Below are 16,347 nucleotides of genomic sequence, written 5' to 3'. Positions count from 1 at the left end.
TTACCACATTTTCAGCGTGTTGTACGACCTTCCTAAACCACGCCAGCGAATCCTGGCGGGTTGACAAATGAGTGGCCTCCTCACAGCTGCAGCTCCACCATTAAAATGGAGCTTTCATCAGGGAGCAGTTGCAGGTGGCAGAACTTTTGTTCCAAAGGTCTTTCAGCACTTTTAGCAGGCCTACCGAAGTCGGAGGTGTTGCAGCTTCTATCTCTCAACTATGGGACCTCCTTGGAAGACCCTCTCCCAACTTGGACTGAGCGCTTCCCCAATGGTATCTGCCAGCAGCATGGGAACCATTTATTTCCTTTCACCATGGACATCAAAATCGGATGAGGAGCATCCACGGCAGCAGCAGAACCAGGCAGCTCAGCAGCAGCAGGAGCCCCAACCTCCTGTTCACCCACCTGATGCTGCACAGAGCAGAAGGCGCCAGCGCATGGAAGTACGTCGTGCAAGGAATGCACTCACCCTGGCCAGATTTGCATAGGTTGCCCATTGTGGCACATATGCTTGGCTCCTTCTTAACACATGATAGACAATGGCATGACTCTCTGGCCTCCTTTCACTCTGACCACCATCCTGACCCTGCAAGTGTCGTGGAGCCTGCAATGTGGAGCTGCCTAAGCCGAAATAACAGATGCCATCACACCAACAGTTTGCCATCACCTAACTTTAATACATTCCCACAAGGATGGCATTTCATCAATAAACAGAAACAATCACCCAAGCTGCACACAGATCTGGAGGTTATATCCCTTGCCAGCTGGACCCACACAGCCTTGGTTTCTCTGGGAGGCCTCTTCCCCCCCCAGATGAGGGGAAGAGCACCTCCCTGCTAGCTCTCTCCCCCTCAACAAGCATACCCAGCGCCTCATCTGAGAACTTCGGGGAGGCCCTTGCCTTGGAGCTGGCCATTCTTCAAGGCGATAACAACTTGGAGGTGGTGCAGCATTGACCCAAAACCAGTGGAATGAGCCAAGGCAGCAAGCAGCCCTTAAATGAAGCTGGATAAGTGACGTCAAAAGAGGCAAGTTTCAGTCCCAAAAGACTAATTGGCCCAGGGGAACCCACACCTCTGAAATCAACTGGCCAATTAGGGCAAAATCGCAAATTTTTCCCACCCCTCAGTGGAGGTGGGTTTGAAACACATTCTAGTTTTGATATCCTAGGCAGACTCTACTAAGACTGGTGAGCTATATAAATCAGAAGTTTACTGAGAAAGATGCACTTCTGACATGCTCGCTGCCATTGTGTTGGCCTTCAGGTGTTATGCTTTAACTACTCTTACAACTTGTTTTTAACAATATTTATCCAGAGATTTGCCAGAAGCTTCAGGTTTTTAGAAATATTATTCTTTGTGTTAAGCGTTTGTATAACTTGTGCAGTAATATTACTTTCTTTGGAAATCCTTTTACCCCTATTAGTTTTCTACTTAAGCCAGACTTCATGCGTCGCCCTGATCGGACCTTTGACCCATTCTCCGAGACCCCAGTGGATGGTGTTATTGCAGCTACCTGTTCTGTGCAGGTAAAGTGAGAAAGAACGAACTTACATTTATTTAGCATGTTATCACATCCTCAGTACAGTATATCCAAAAGCACTTCACAATCACTGAATCAGTTTCTGAAGTCTCATCACAGTCATTGGACCTGAAATTGCAGTCGGAGGCCTCCCACGGGCAAATGCTTCTGAACCGCGAGTAAAATCTGTACTTATCTGATGGCCCCAGACCTACTAAGACTCGTACTCCTGGGCCTGCAGGCATACACCTGTGTAACGGTCCACATATCCTGGGGTGCATGTGGTTCACAAGTGTCTCTGCGATCACGTGGCCCAGCCCAACCAATCAAAAAGGGGATCCCCATTATGCTTATGGGGATTCCATTTACGTACGGAATCGCCATAAGTTTAATAGGAATGAAATAAACATATTTTCACACAACCTAAATAAAAATAAATTATCACATGTTTAAAATTAATTAAAATACAATTTAATTAAACATTTAAAACAAAAATGTAATTTTTTTGAAAAATAAATTTAAACAGTTTTAAAGGGGCCAAAAATAACCTAAACTAATTTTAAAGTTTTTTGAATTTTAAATGATTTAAAAAATGTTACTTTAATATTTATTTAAACCCTTATGCTGGTAAAAGAACGTCTTATGCCTGCTTTTACCAGGAGTAAGAGTTTTGTGGGCATCCGTTGGACAGTAGTTGGGCAAATAGCTTTGAACCAGTGAATGTCCATTTCCCGGTGATTCGGACATCTGTTGACAGATCGCAAGTTCTGGGTTTTCACGCATGCGCATCTTATACAGAAACACGGAGCTTGCAGGACAGCATACACGGTCATAGCCCCTGGAAAATCTGGGTCTTTATGTAGATAAACAGGACTGCCAATTGTGTATGCCAGGATCTCACAAAACAGCAAATGAGATGAAAGACCAGTTAATATTTTTTTTTGATAGTACTGTTTTGCTCTCAGACTCTAACATAGAAACATAGAAGATAGGAGCAGGAATAGGCCATTCGGCCCCTCGAGCGTGCTCCGCCATTTAATGAGACCATGGCTGATCATCCAAATTCAGTACCCTGTCCCTGCTTTCTCCCCATATCCCTTGATCCCTTTAGCCTTAAGAAATATATCTAACTCCTTCTTGAATATATTTAATGAATTGGCCTCAACTGCCTTCTGTGGTAGAGAATTCCACAGGTTCACCACTCTCTGGGTGAATAAATTCCTCCTCATCTCTGTCCTAAATGGCTTACCCCTTATCTTTAGACTGTGACCCCTGGTTCTGGACTCCCCCGCCATCGGGAACATCCTTCCTGCATCTAGTCTGTCTAGTCCTGTTAGAATTTTATAAGTTTCAATGAGATCCCCTCTCACTCTTCTAAACTCCAGCGAATATAAGCCCAATCGACCCAATCTCTCCTCATACGTCATTCCTGCCATCCCAGGTATTAGTCTGGTGAATCTTAGCTGCACTCACTCCATGGCAAGAACATCTTTCCTCAGATAAGGCGACCAAAACTGCACATAATACTCAAGGTGTGTTCTCACCAAGGCCCTGTACAACTGCAGCAAGATATCCTTGCTCCTGTATGCGAATCCTCTCGCTATGAAGGCCAACATACCATTTACCTTCTTAACCACCTGCTGCACCTGCATGCTTACCTTCAGCGACTGCTGCACAAGGACACCCAGGTCCTGTTTCACTTCCCCTTCTCCCAATCTATTCTCATTCAGATAATAATCTGTCTTCCTGTTTTTGCCACCAAATTGAATAACCTTGCATTTATCCACATTATACTGCATCTGCCATGCATCTGCCCAATCATCCAAACTGTCCAAATCATACTGGAGTTTCTCGGCATCCTCCTCACACCACATACGCCCACCCAGCTTTGTGTCGTCTGCAAAATTCGAGATATTACATCTAGTCCCCTTGTCTAGATCATTAATATATATTGTGAATAGCTGGGGTCCTAGCACCGATCCCTGCGGTACCCCACTAGTCACTGCCTGCCACTCGGAGAAAGACTCATTTATTCCAACTCTTTGCTTCCTGTCTGCCAACCAGTTCTCTATCCAAGTCAGTACCTTACCCCCAATCCCATGTGATTTAACTTTACACGCTAATCTCTTATGCGGGACCTTATCGAAAACCTTCTGAAAGTCCAAATACACCACATCCACTGGTTCTCCCTTATCAATTCTACCAGTTACATCCTCAAAAAAATCCAGCAGATTAGTCAAGCACGATTTACCTTTTGTAAATCCATGTTGACTTTGTCCGATCCTGTCACTGTTTTCCAAGTGCTCTGCTATTACCTGTACATCTTTTATAATGGACTCTAGCATTTTCCCCACTACTGATGTCAGGCTTACTGGTCTGTAATTCCCCATTTTCTCTCTACCACCTTTTTTGAATAGTGGGGTTACATTAGCTACCCTCCAATCCATGGGAACTGTTCCAGAGTCTATAGAATTTTGGAAGATGACCAGCAATGCATCTACTATTTCTAGGGCCACTTCCTTAAGTACCCTAGGATGTAGATTATCAGGCCCTGGGGATTTATCGGCCTTCAATCCCGTCAATTTCCCTAATACCATTTCCCTACAAATACTGATTTCATTCAGTTCCTCCCTCTCATTAGATCCTATATTCCCCGACATCTCTGGGAGGTTATTTGTGTCCTCCTTTGTGAAGACAGAACCAAAGTATGTATTTAATTGGTGTGCCATTTCTTTGTTCCCCATTATAAATGCCCCTGATTCTGACTGCAAGGGACCTACACTTGACTTCACCAATCTTTTTCTCTTCACATATCTATAGAAGCTTTTATAGTCAGTTTTTATGTTCCCTGCAAGCTTACTCTCATACTCTATTTTCCCCCTCTTAATTAATCCCTTTGTCCTCTTTTTGCTGAATCCTAAACTGCTCCCAATCCTTAGGTTTGTTGCTTTTTCTGGCCAATTTATATGTCCCCTCCTTGGATCTTATGCTATCCCTAATTTCCCTTATTAGCCACGGTTGAGTCACCTTTTTTGTTTTATTTTAATGCCAAACAGGGATGAACAAATTCTGTAGTTCATCCATGTTATCTTTAAATGTTTGCCATTGCCTATCCACCGTCAACCCTTTAAGTAAAGTTCCCCAATCCACCCTAGCCAACTCGCGCCTCATACGATCATAGTTTCCTTTATTTAAATTCAGGACCCTAGTCTCTGAGTCAACTACTTCACTCTCCATCTTAATAAAGAAATCTATCATATTATGATCGCTCCTCCCCAAGGGGCCTCGCACAACAAGATTGGTAATTAATCCTTTCTCATTACGTAATACCCAGTCTAAGATGGCCTGGTCTCTAGTTGGTTCCTCGACATATTGATCCAGGAAACCATCCCGTATACACCCCAGGAATTCCTCCTCCACAGTATTGTTACTAATTTGGTTAGCCCAATCTATATGTAGATTAAAGTCTGGTTTGATTGTTTTTGAAAATTACTTTAAGAAAAGCCAGCGTACAAATTTCCAAAGTTTTATTCGTGTAAAATATATTTTCTCCCTGTAAGATTCAGAATGCCAAGTTTCCACCCCTTTTACTTCCATCCTAAATCCTGGTAAATATAAAGACAGACACATAATATGCCCTTCTATTAATGGGCCTGCATATTATAACACTGTTGTAGGAAAAATGATTCCTCGGAAACTAGACTTTGAGTAAGAGAGACAACTTTATTAAATGACAGAGCTCTGGGAGAAGAGTCTGCAACCACGCGGTCTGCGAGAGCACCTTCTCCCTGATTGTAGTACGTGCCGAGCTTATATACAATTCCAAGAAGTTGGTTTTAGATCATTTACATTCAACCAATCAATTCGTTTATTAGCGCATATCGTTATTTTCCTCCAGTCAGGAGTTTACACACTTGTGTTGCCAATTCTGCCTCTTCAGGTCTTCGTTCCGTCTTGTTCCCTGGCGGAATGTGATTAGTTCGATGATAGGATACCAGTGAACCTTGTTAGTCCTCAGTGATTCAATTAGTCCCAGTCAGGACACGAGATGAACTTTGTTCCAGCCATGCGTAAGCGTGGCATGTCTCACTGTGCAGTGATTCAATTAGTCCCAGTCAGCGAATTTGTTGTTTGTGTCTTTTCCAGCAAAATCTTGTCCAGCAAAATTTTATTCTAACAATCCCTCCTCTTGGTCCTGGAGCACGATTCATTTGCTCCCAGATGACCATCCTCGGTCCCCCTTTCGTCGGTGCTTACAGCCTCTGGCTTATGTCCGGGGGTTCGGTTGTTCCTTCGACAGTATCGTATTGGTGTTCTTCGTCCCTTGGTAGCAGGTTGGTGTGTTCCTCCTCGATAGAGGCGATCGGCATCACGGTTTTCATAGCAGTTTGGCAACACAACTTTATAAGGCTCAGCGCACAACACATCAACATACAAATTACAACTATTATTATTATCCCTTGCATCATCCACACTCCCCACCCGGTTTTCCCTAGCAACCAATCAAGCCACCCTGTGCTTGTGGGTTGATGGAGCTTCTTTATTTCTTCTTGGATATGATTTGCTAGGCTCGTGATATTCTCGGAGCTATCTGGGACATATGTACAGCAGTCTGTCCCGATCAGGGCACAGGTGCCTCCTTGCGCCGCCAACAGATAATCTAGGGCTATCCTATTCTGTAAGGCGGTGGTCCGGATCGCCACCATTTCGGCACTCATTTCTCTCAGGGACTCAGCCGTATCGTTGGCTATTTGTTCGAGCACTGCTGCCATGTTTATGGATTCCCTTGCTATTTTTCCTGTTCCGTACCAGGGGAATGCTATAGCCCAGAATCTTTCGGTTTCCGTAATAGCTCTCTTAACACGCTTGGCTGGTTGCCATAACGACTGGTACCCGTAGTGGTGGGTTAGGGAGGATAAATAATGGATGTATGGTACTACGTATCCTATATAGCATGACCCAGTCCAGGTTCGTGGAAGCCATGGATACGCCTTATATCCACAAATGAAATAGGTATTATTATAGGCCTCAAATTTGTTCCAAAGTTGGTACATGATCCCAGGTATTCCCCTCCAGGGTAGATTGCTAGTCCGGTTTAGCACTTTGGATAAATTAAACGTTCCCACGTAGGGCCATTCTAGGGCATCTGATGGTTTAGTACTGGTTTTGGTTAAAGTGTAATTATACTTGCACTTACTCCATCCAACCACTAACCCTGTCTCGTCATAGTTTACCAAGCAGACTTCCCCCTCTGCATTGTTTAGTTTTCCCCCTGTGCTGACTAATAGCTCTTCTGGATACCTTCGATTATCGTACTGGGGATGAAACCATCCTTTAAAGTTCGTGGGGTTATACCCTGCCTGTTTCCACTCATGTTCCAGCTGATCTGGATTCAAGCTATTTTGGGTTTGTATGGTATCCTCCTTATTCCAGGTGGTACTAGAGTATAATAACCACCCTACCATCTCCTCTACCTTAAAGGGGATAGGCCTTAATGGGATTCCTCCCCCCGTATGGGTGGGCACATGGGCGCACACCCAGCAGGAGCTTTGGCCCATTTTTTTCGCATAGACATATGACATATACCATATACAGAAAGGTATTTACATGCAATCCTCTCTCTTTACGTAAATGGGGTACCGCGCTTCCCGTGACAATATGAAATAACGCCATTACCCATAATACTCTAAACATGATTAATATATCACTACAGTCCAGTCTTTACAGGAATTTTATGACAAAGGGTATGCAGATCACCAGTAAAACAGATTCAGAAAGTAGCCAGTCAGTTGTCTTTATATACTTTCAATTGTGTCCAATGCTTCCATACTCCTTTACCCCTTATGTCTAGACAGGCACAGGTATCCCCACTGATTATGATTTCATATGGCCCACTCCATTTTGGGGCGAACCCTGGTTTGCTGGGCAGAGTTTTCACCATGACTTTACTACCCGCTGAGGGAACATAAGCCGTCATTGTGAGCTCTTGTGCCCGATCCTTGTCCTCCTGATTATCGCGGACATTCTTTCGCATCTCCTTTAATTGAGTGCTAAGTTCCAGAACGTATCGTTTTAGTCTATCTTTTAAAGGGCCTACATCGGCCCCACCTGTTATGATGCCTTCTGGCAATTGCATCGCCCTTCCTGTCATCAATTCATAAGGGGTCAAGCCTGTCGTTCGATTTTCAGTGGCTCGCAGCTTCATTAGGATAATGGGCAATACTTCAGTCCAGGTTTTCCCAGACGTCTGCATTGCCTTTGCCAATGCATTTTTAAGGGTTCGGTTCATTCGTTCCACCATGCCCGAACTTTGAGGGTGGTATGGGATGTGGAATTTTTGTTTAATTCCCATTAATTGGCATACTGTTTTTATGACACTCCCGGTAAAGTGGGTACCTTGATCAGAGTCCATTTGAATTGGTATTCCCCACCTGGGGATTACTTCTTCAGCTAAGACTCTGGCAACCGTCAAAGCGGTGCAATTCCGCGTGGGGAAAGCCTCTACCCAGCGGGTGAATTGGTCTACAACCACGAGGCAGTATGTTTTGCCATGTGACGGTGGAAGGGGACCTGTGAAGTCTATTTGTATATGCTCCCAGGGCCCTCGTGGCCTTGGTTGATGTCCCATTTTGACTTTTATGGGTCGCCCGGGGTTATACTGCGCACAGGTGATACATCGATGGCAGTATCTCGCGATATCTCTTCCCATCCCCTTCCACCACCATTCTTTGCTGAGGCTTCCCATCATTGCTTCTCTCCCTGAGTGTACAAGCCCATGGTGGAGTTCTAATAGCGTATTTTGAATGCACTTGGGGGCCATTACCCTGTTATCCTTTCGCCAGACATTATCGCTTCCCCGCTTTGCGCCTTGTTCTTCCCACGTACCTTTTTCGACGTCGGGGGTGTCCTCATGGAGTTCGTCAATACTTATCTCGTCCTCGGAGCTGCTCACAGCGGCTATTGGTACTTCTTCGATCCTTTCTTGCTCTAGCGCCCTTTGTGCTGCTTGGTCCGCAGCCTGGTTCCCCTGGTGATTTAACCAGTCTGGGCTAGTCCGGTCCGGTTCCCTCTGATGTGCCTTAATCTTAATTACTGCTACCTGTTGGGGTTTGTCGCTAGCTTCTAGGAGGGCTTCTATCCTCAGCTGGTGTTTTATGGGATTGCCTCCCGTAGTAATGAATCCCCTCCTACCCCATGCAGTCATATAATCGTGGACCACCCCAAAGGCATACCTACTATCTGTGTAAATGTTCACGATTTTATTCTCTGACAACTCTAGTGCCCTGGTGAGAGCCACTAGCTCTGCCACTTGGGCCGATAGGCCTCCATCAATCCGTCCTGACTCTATGGTTTTTAATTTGCCATTAACCACCGCCCACCCCGTTCGGGGCAGCCCATCTATATACTTGCGTGAACCATCTACGTACAACGTCTCTTCCGCTGTCGCTAAAGGGGTGTCTTTTATCCTATCTTCTTCCAGGTTCATATCTACGTCCCCACAGTTGTGGGGCTCCCCAGTTCCCAGTATTCCTTCTGCCGGGTTCTCCCCTGTGTCTCTAACAATGGTTACTGCTTTACTCGGAGGGAGGAGGACGGCCTCCCACTTGGCACGTCTCATGTTCGAGACGGATCTTAATTTCCCGGTATCCAGCATCTCTACCAGAGTGTGTTTAGTGTGCAATATAATGTTTCCTGTCATTACTATCGGCTCACTAACCTTTACTGCCCAAGCCGCACAATCCAATGCAGCTATGCACCGGGAGAGCCCTGTGACTACCGGTCCCTCCGCTGTGGAATAGTAGGTGACGGGCCTTCTTTTATCCCCATGATCCTGTGTAACTACTGCTGTGTAAAACCCTTCTTCATTGTTGCAATGTATGTGGAAGTCCTTACTCATATCTGGCAGTCCTAGCCCTGGGGCTGATACTAGCTCAGACTTTAGTTGAGTATAAGCTTCCTCTTGTTCCGGTCCCCAATCTATCGGTTCCAACGCGGCTTTACCCCCTTTCACTAATCTTTGTATAGGTTCTGCTAATTTAGCGAACCCCGGGATAAAATTTCGACTGTAATTAAAGAGCCCCAGTACCTTCCTGACTCCGCATACTGTTACGGGTCTCGGCATGCCCTGGACAGCGTGTTTCCTGTCCTGTGGCATTTCTTTAAGTCCTTGGGAGATTAGATGTCCCAGGTATAGGACCTGAGTTTTTCCTATCTGTGCTTTTTTTAGGGCTTACCTTGAGGCCAGCCGTCTCCAGGGCCCTTAGTACTAAATATAGAGTTGCCAGATGGTCTGCCTTCGTTTCCGAGGCTATTAGTATGTCATCGACGTACTGCAAAATAGTGCTTCCTTTAGGTACTTCTATCTGTTTTAGGATATCACTCATGACGCGGTGAAAAATAGCTGGGCTATTATGGAATCCCTGTGGCAATCGGGTCCAAGTATATTGTTTATCCCCTACTGTGAATGCAAATTTCTCTTGTGACTCCGGATCTAATGGGAGTGCCCAGAATCCGTTAGCTATGTCTAAAACGGTGAATATCTTCTGTTCAGGGGATAGCCCATTCAAAATTGTTGAGGGGCTGGCAACGATGGGGTGTAATTTAGGAGTGACCCTGTTGAGGGCCGTATAGTCTATAGTCAACCTATAGCTCCCATCAGGTTTCTCTACTGGCCATGTGGGGGAATTAGTAGTGCTCGTGGTTTCCCTCAGGATACCCCTTTCTACTAGCCCCTTCACTATGTCCACGACTGCCTTCCTGGCCTCCGCCTTTATTGGGTACTGGCGGTGGGATTTGTGTTCTGGTCCGGGAATCTTAATAGGGTCGATACTAGCTTTTCCTGTATCTAACTTTGTTTCAGCCCATACCCCAATCACGGAATCACAAATGGCTCCATATCCTCCCGTATCTTCGTGCCAGTCCCTGGTAGTTACGGTGGCCACCCCAAGGGTGCCAGTGTTATTTGCCAGTTGTCTAATCTTTTCCTTACGGCCATCCGCCTTTGGCCATGTTAACCTTCCTTTGCCACAATCAATTATTGCTTTATACTCCCTCATTATATCATTACCTAATATTGTACCTTCATTATTTTTACACACATAGAATTTCATGGGGAGGTATATATTATCGATTTCCACCAGCTGCGTGGTGCTCAAGTGAGCTGGCACTTTAGTGCCATTGAGTCCTCGCAGGAGTATTGACTTACTAGTCGTGGGGAGGGGGAGGTTAGTGACGGAAACTGATGCGCCTGTGTCCACCAGCATTTCACATTGTCGGCCCCCAACTAGTGCAGACACATAAATTCTCCCCTCCCTTTTACCTTTTATGGGGGCCACCGGACATCAACTACTACGCTTATATTCCTGCCATTCCTTATATCCTTCGGCGGTTAGGGTGTTTTGCCCCTCACTAGGCCTGCCGTGTTTTCCGTAACAGGCGGCCTCTAGGTGCCCCCGTTTTCCGCAATAATTGCACTGTTTGTCAACTTTCTTCCCTTTGCATTCTTTTGCAAAGTGGCCCATCTTTCCACAGTTGTGGCATGGTCCTTTCTTGGGTCGGGTTCCAGATTCCCAATTAGTCACGGCTGCTACCATCTCTTGCTTTACCTTAACCTTATCCTTATCCTCCATCCCACTTCCATCTACCCCACTAGTCCATTCTACCAGGTCATCATAGTTTCTGGCGGTTACTACCCCCATCTTAATGATGTCTTGGTGTCTGGGTGACAAGCCATCCTTAAGTGCCTGTATAAAGGCCGGGTCCGTCCTAATGGCATTTTGTTGGCCCGAGCTCTCTTGGTAGATATTGAATAATCGTTCTCCATATTCTGACGCTCCCTCACCCTTTTGTTGTTTGGTTGTTGTGATTCTATTCCAATTCGTGGGGGAATCACCTAGGACCCTCTGGACTTCTGTCTTAAAAAGGGCAAATGCCGGCTGTTGGGCGTCCATTTCATCAGTGAGGGCTACCGCGTGTGTCCAACGCCCTCCGCTGTAGTCTTGAGCGGGTTGAACTGCATGCCCGCCTGCCACAAGTCACCACTTGTCCGCAGGGCAGGCTGCTCGGACCAATTGGTGAATATCCCTTAGGTGCAACTGGTGCCCTACCCAGACGGCGTTAAGTTCCGTCCAGAATTTAACATTCTGGCTCCGGGGCTGGAGTTTTCCTAAGACGGTCATGATCTGTTGTCTTTCCCCGGGAGTGAATGGTTTGTAACTGGCGGTGGGATTAGCCAATGTCCCGCCCCGACTCACAGGAGCCATCTCGACTATTTCAACGTCCCCCTCGCCTGCAGGGGCTGTTGGTTCTGCACTGTAATATGGGGGAAGGGAGGTGGTGTTTGGACAGGTCCCCATTCGCCCCCCCTCGTATACCTTCCACTCTAATTCCTTTATAATCTTTGCTTGACATTTCGCCTTTGTCTCTAGTTCCGTAACCATCTGTACTTTGTCTTGTGCAACTTTCTTTATTACGTTTACTTGTTCAATGAGTCCTGCTAGTTGGTGTACTAATAACACTCCTGCCTTCTTGGTTTTATCCTTTGTCTGTTTAGTCAACCAGCTTCTCTGGAGTTCTAAAGTCTGTGACATATCCCAACCGTCTTTCTGCATCTTCTTAATTAACGACTGTCGGTTTGTCATATAAGAATATGTGAGGGAGCCCGAAGGTCCCCTCTTAACTTCCTCACTTGACATCGCCGCTGCTTCACCGATCGTTCCTTCGTGCCTGGAGATCTGTTCCTTAGAGAGCCCCCCTATTCTTTCCTTCCGAGAATACCCGAGCTTCTTGTCGCACTCTATGCCAGCATTCTCAGAGGTCCGGGTTTGTCTTTCTCTCAAAACTGCCCGGACGTGTAACGCTTGCTTGTTGGACGGGGTTTCTACCCCTCCCCGGTGTCTGTTTACCTGATCAGGGTCATAGAGTCATAGAGTTTTACAGCACAGAAAGAGGCCCTTCGGCCCATCGTGTCTGCGCCGCCCATCCATCCCTGTCCAGTCTAATCCCATTTTCCAGCATTTGGTCCATAGCCTTGTATGCAATGGCATTTCAAGTGCTCATCCAAATGCTTCTTGAATGTTGTGAGGGTTCCTGCCTCTACCACCCTTTTAGGCATTGAGTTCCACATTCCAACCACCCTCTGGGTGAAAAAGTTCCTCCTCAAATCCCCTCTAAATCTCCTGCCCCTTACCCTGAATCTATGCCCCCTTGTTATTGACCCCCCTACTAAGGGGAAAAGTTCCTCTTTGTCTACCCTATCTATGCCCCTCATCATTTTGTACACCTCAATCAGGTCCCCCCTCAGCCTTCTTTGCTCCAAGGAAAACAACCCCAGCCTGTTTAGTCTTTCTTCATAGCTGAGGCGCTCCATCCCAGGTAACATCCTGGTGAATCTTCTCTGCACCCTCTCCAAAGCAATCGCATCCTTCCTATAGTGAGGTGACCAGAACTGCACACAGTACTCCAGCTGTGGCCTCACCAGCGTTTTGTACAGCTCCATCATAACCTCCCTGCTCTTATATTCTATGCCTCGGCTAATGAAGGCAAGTATCCCATATGCCTTTTTAACCACCTTATCTACCTGTTCCGCTGCCTTCAGGGATCTATGTACATGTACACCAAGGTCCCTCTGACCCTCTGTACTTCCTAGGGTCCTACCACTCATTGTGTATTCCCTTGCCTTATTTGTCCGTTTCAAAATGCATCACCTCGCACTTTTCAGGGTTAAATTCCATTTGCCACTTTTCCACCCATCTGACCAACCCGTTTATATCGTCCTGTAGCCTGAGGCTTTCCTCCTCGCAATTTACCACCCCACCAATTTTCGTGTCATCTGCGAACTTACTGATCATACCTTTCACATTCTCATCCAAATCATTTATGTAGATCACAAACAACAAGGGACCCAGCACCGATCCCTGAGGTACCCCACTGGACACCGGCTTCCAGTCACAAAAGCAACCTTCGACCATCACCCTCTGCCTCCTGCCACTCAGCCAGTTTAGGATCCAACGCGCCAAGGCACCCTGGATCCCATGGGCTCTTACCTTCTTGACCAGTCTCCTATGCAGGACTTTGTCAAAAGCTTTACTGAAGTCCATGTAAACCACATCCACAGCATTTCCCTCATCACCCCCTCGAAAAATTCAATCAGATTTGTCAGACATGATTTACCCTTGACAAAGCCATGCTGACTATCCCCGATTAATCCTTGCCTCTCCAAGTGGAGACTAATTTTGTCCCTCAGAATTTTTTCCAATAATTTCCCTACCACAGATGTTAGGCTCACTGGCCTGTAATTCCCTGGTTTATCCCTGCTACCCTTCTTGTATAATGGTACTACATTAGCTGTTCTCCAGTCCTCTGGTACATCCCCTGTGGCCAGAGAGGTTCTGAAAATTTGTGTCAGAGCCCCTGCAATCTCCTCCTTTGCCTCCCACAGCAGCCTGGGATACATCTCGTCCGGGCCTGGGGATTTATCCACTTTTTGGCCTGCTAAAACCGCTAGCACCTCCTCCCTCTCGATGCTAATATGTTCAAGTATGTCACAGTCCCCTTGCCCGATTTCTATGTCTGCATCGTCTTTCTCCATAGTGAACACAGATGCAAAAAATTCATTTAAAACCCCGCCTACATCATCTGGCTCTACACACAGATTGCCACTTTGGTCCCTAATGGGCCCTACCCTTTCCCTGGTTATCCTCTTGCCTTTAATATACTTATAAAACATCTTAGGATTTTCCTTTATTTTGCTCGCCAGTGTTATTTCATGGCCCCTCCTCGCCCTCCTAATTTCTTTTTTAAGTATGCCCCTGCACTTTTTATACTCCTCTAGGTCTTCTTCCGTCTTTAGTCTTTTGTAACTGCCAAAAGCCCCCCTTTTATTTCTAATGCATTTTTGTATATCCCTTGTCATCCAAGGTTCCCTTTGCTTGTTGGTCCCACCCTTGACCTTTACTGGAACATGTTGGCGTTGTACTCTCTCTATTTCCCTTCTGAAAGTCTCCCACTGTTTTGATGTGGATTTTCCTATAAGTAGCTGCTCCCAGTCCACTTTGGCCAGATCCTGCCTTATCATATTAAAATCGGCCTTCCCCCAATTTAGAACCCTTATTTCCGGGCCGTCTTTATGACCACCTTAAATCTCACCGAATTATGGTCACTGTCGCCAAAATGCTCTCCGACTGATACTTCCACCACTTGCCCGGCTACATTCCCCAGAATTAGGTCCAGTACCGCCCCCTCTCTTGTAGGACTTTCTACATGTTGGCTCAAAAAGCTCTCCTGGATGCACTTTAAGAATTCTGCACCCTCTAAGCCTTTCACACTCTGACTATCCCAATTTATATTGGGGAAGTTGAAATCCCCCACTATTATTACCCTATTATTTTCGCACTTCTCTGAGATTTGCCTACATATCTGTTCCTCTATCTCCCCCTGACTGTTTGGGGGCCTATAGTACACTCCCAGCAAAGTGCTTGCCCCCTTTTTGTTTTTAAGTTCTACCCATATGGCCTCATTAGAGGAACCCGCTAATATATCGTCCCTCCTTACAGCAGTAATTGACTCCTTAATTAATATTGCAACACCCCCTCCCCTTTTACACCCCCCTCTGTCTCGCCTGAAGATTCTATACCCCGGAATATTGAGCTGCCAGTCCTGACCCTCCCTCAACCATGTCTCCGTGATAGCAACAATATCGTACTCCCATGTGTTCAACAACAACTTCAGTTCATCCACCTTATTTGCAAGACTCCTTGCATTAAAATATATGCCTTCCAGCCCTGCCATATTCCCTTTTGCCTTCACATATTTGCTCTGCCTTCCCAGCTGACTTGTTTTTTCCTCTGTATTTGGCTGTAAATCACCCCCTACTATAGCTCCACTCTTTACCCCATCCCCCTGCCAAGTTAGTTTAAACCCCCCCCCCAGCAGTGCTAGCAAACCTCCCCGCAAGGATATTGGTTCCCCTCTGGTTCAGGTGTAAACCGTCCGACTTGTACAAGTCCCACCTTTCCCAGAAGCAGACCCAGTGATCCAGGAAACTAAAGCCCTCCCCCCTGCACCATCCCTTTAGCCACGCATTCATCTGTTCTATCTTCCTATTCCTATACCCACTAGCACGTGGCACCGGGAGTAATCCAGAGATTACAACCTTTGAGGCCCTGCTCTTTAATCCTTCACCTAGCTCCCTAAATTCTTGCTGCAGGACCTCATCCCTCTTTTTACCTATGTCGTTGGTACCAATGTGGACCACGACCTCTGGCTGTTCACCCTCCCCCTCCAGAATGCCCTGCAGCCGCTCAGTGATATCCTTGACCCTGGCACCAGGGAGGCAACAAACCATCCTGGATTCACGTCTACGGCCACAGAAACGCCTATCTGTTCCCCTTACTATAGAATCCCCTACCACTATTGCTCTCCCACTCTTTTTCCCCCCTTCCTGGGCAGCAGGAGCACCCCCAGTGCCAGGAAGTTGGCTGCTGCTGCCTTTCCCTGGTGAGTCATCCCCCTCAACAGTATCCAAAGCGGTATACCTGTTTGAGAGGGGAATGGTCACAGGGGTCTCCTGCACTACCTGCCTGCTTCTATTGCTCCGCCTGGTGGTCACCCATTTCCTATCTTCCTGTGCAGCCCTTCCCTGCGGTGTGACCAACTCACTAAACGTGCTATCCACGACCCTCTCAGCATCGTGAATGCTCAACAACCCATCCACCCGCAGCTCCAGCGCCTCAATGCGGTCTGCTAGTAGCTGCAGATGGATGCATCGCTGGCACACGTGGTCATCAGGGGCACCGGGGTCCCTGAATTCCCACATAGAGCAAGA

At 46.6% G+C, this 16,347-nt stretch overlaps 1 protein-coding gene across 3 annotated transcripts in view; it reads left to right on the top strand.

Annotated features, from left to right (window-relative positions):
• Positions 1-16,347, top strand: part of LOC147121444 (1-phosphatidylinositol 4,5-bisphosphate phosphodiesterase beta-4-like) — a 911,912-nt gene that overhangs the window by 676,733 nt on the left and 218,832 nt on the right. For all 3 annotated transcript variants that reach the window (XR_015077544.1, XM_085981700.1, XM_085981698.1), the window contains exon 27: positions 1,428-1,530. Coding sequence is in view for 2 of the 3 variants with exons in the window: in XM_085981700.1 (XP_085837826.1) it covers positions 1,428-1,530 (103 nt within the window). In the remaining variant the exon portion in view is untranslated. The remainder of the gene's footprint in view (positions 1-1,427; positions 1,531-16,347) is intronic.

The sequence above is a fragment of the Somniosus microcephalus genome, chromosome 3, assembly GCF_052327205.1.
Source record: "Somniosus microcephalus isolate GS21.2 chromosome 3, FLI_Smic_1.0, whole genome shotgun sequence".
Classification (NCBI taxonomy): domain Eukaryota; kingdom Metazoa; phylum Chordata; class Chondrichthyes; order Squaliformes; family Somniosidae; genus Somniosus; species Somniosus microcephalus.
Note: the sequence above shows the minus strand (reverse complement) of the source record. Positions and strands in the feature narration are given on the sequence as shown.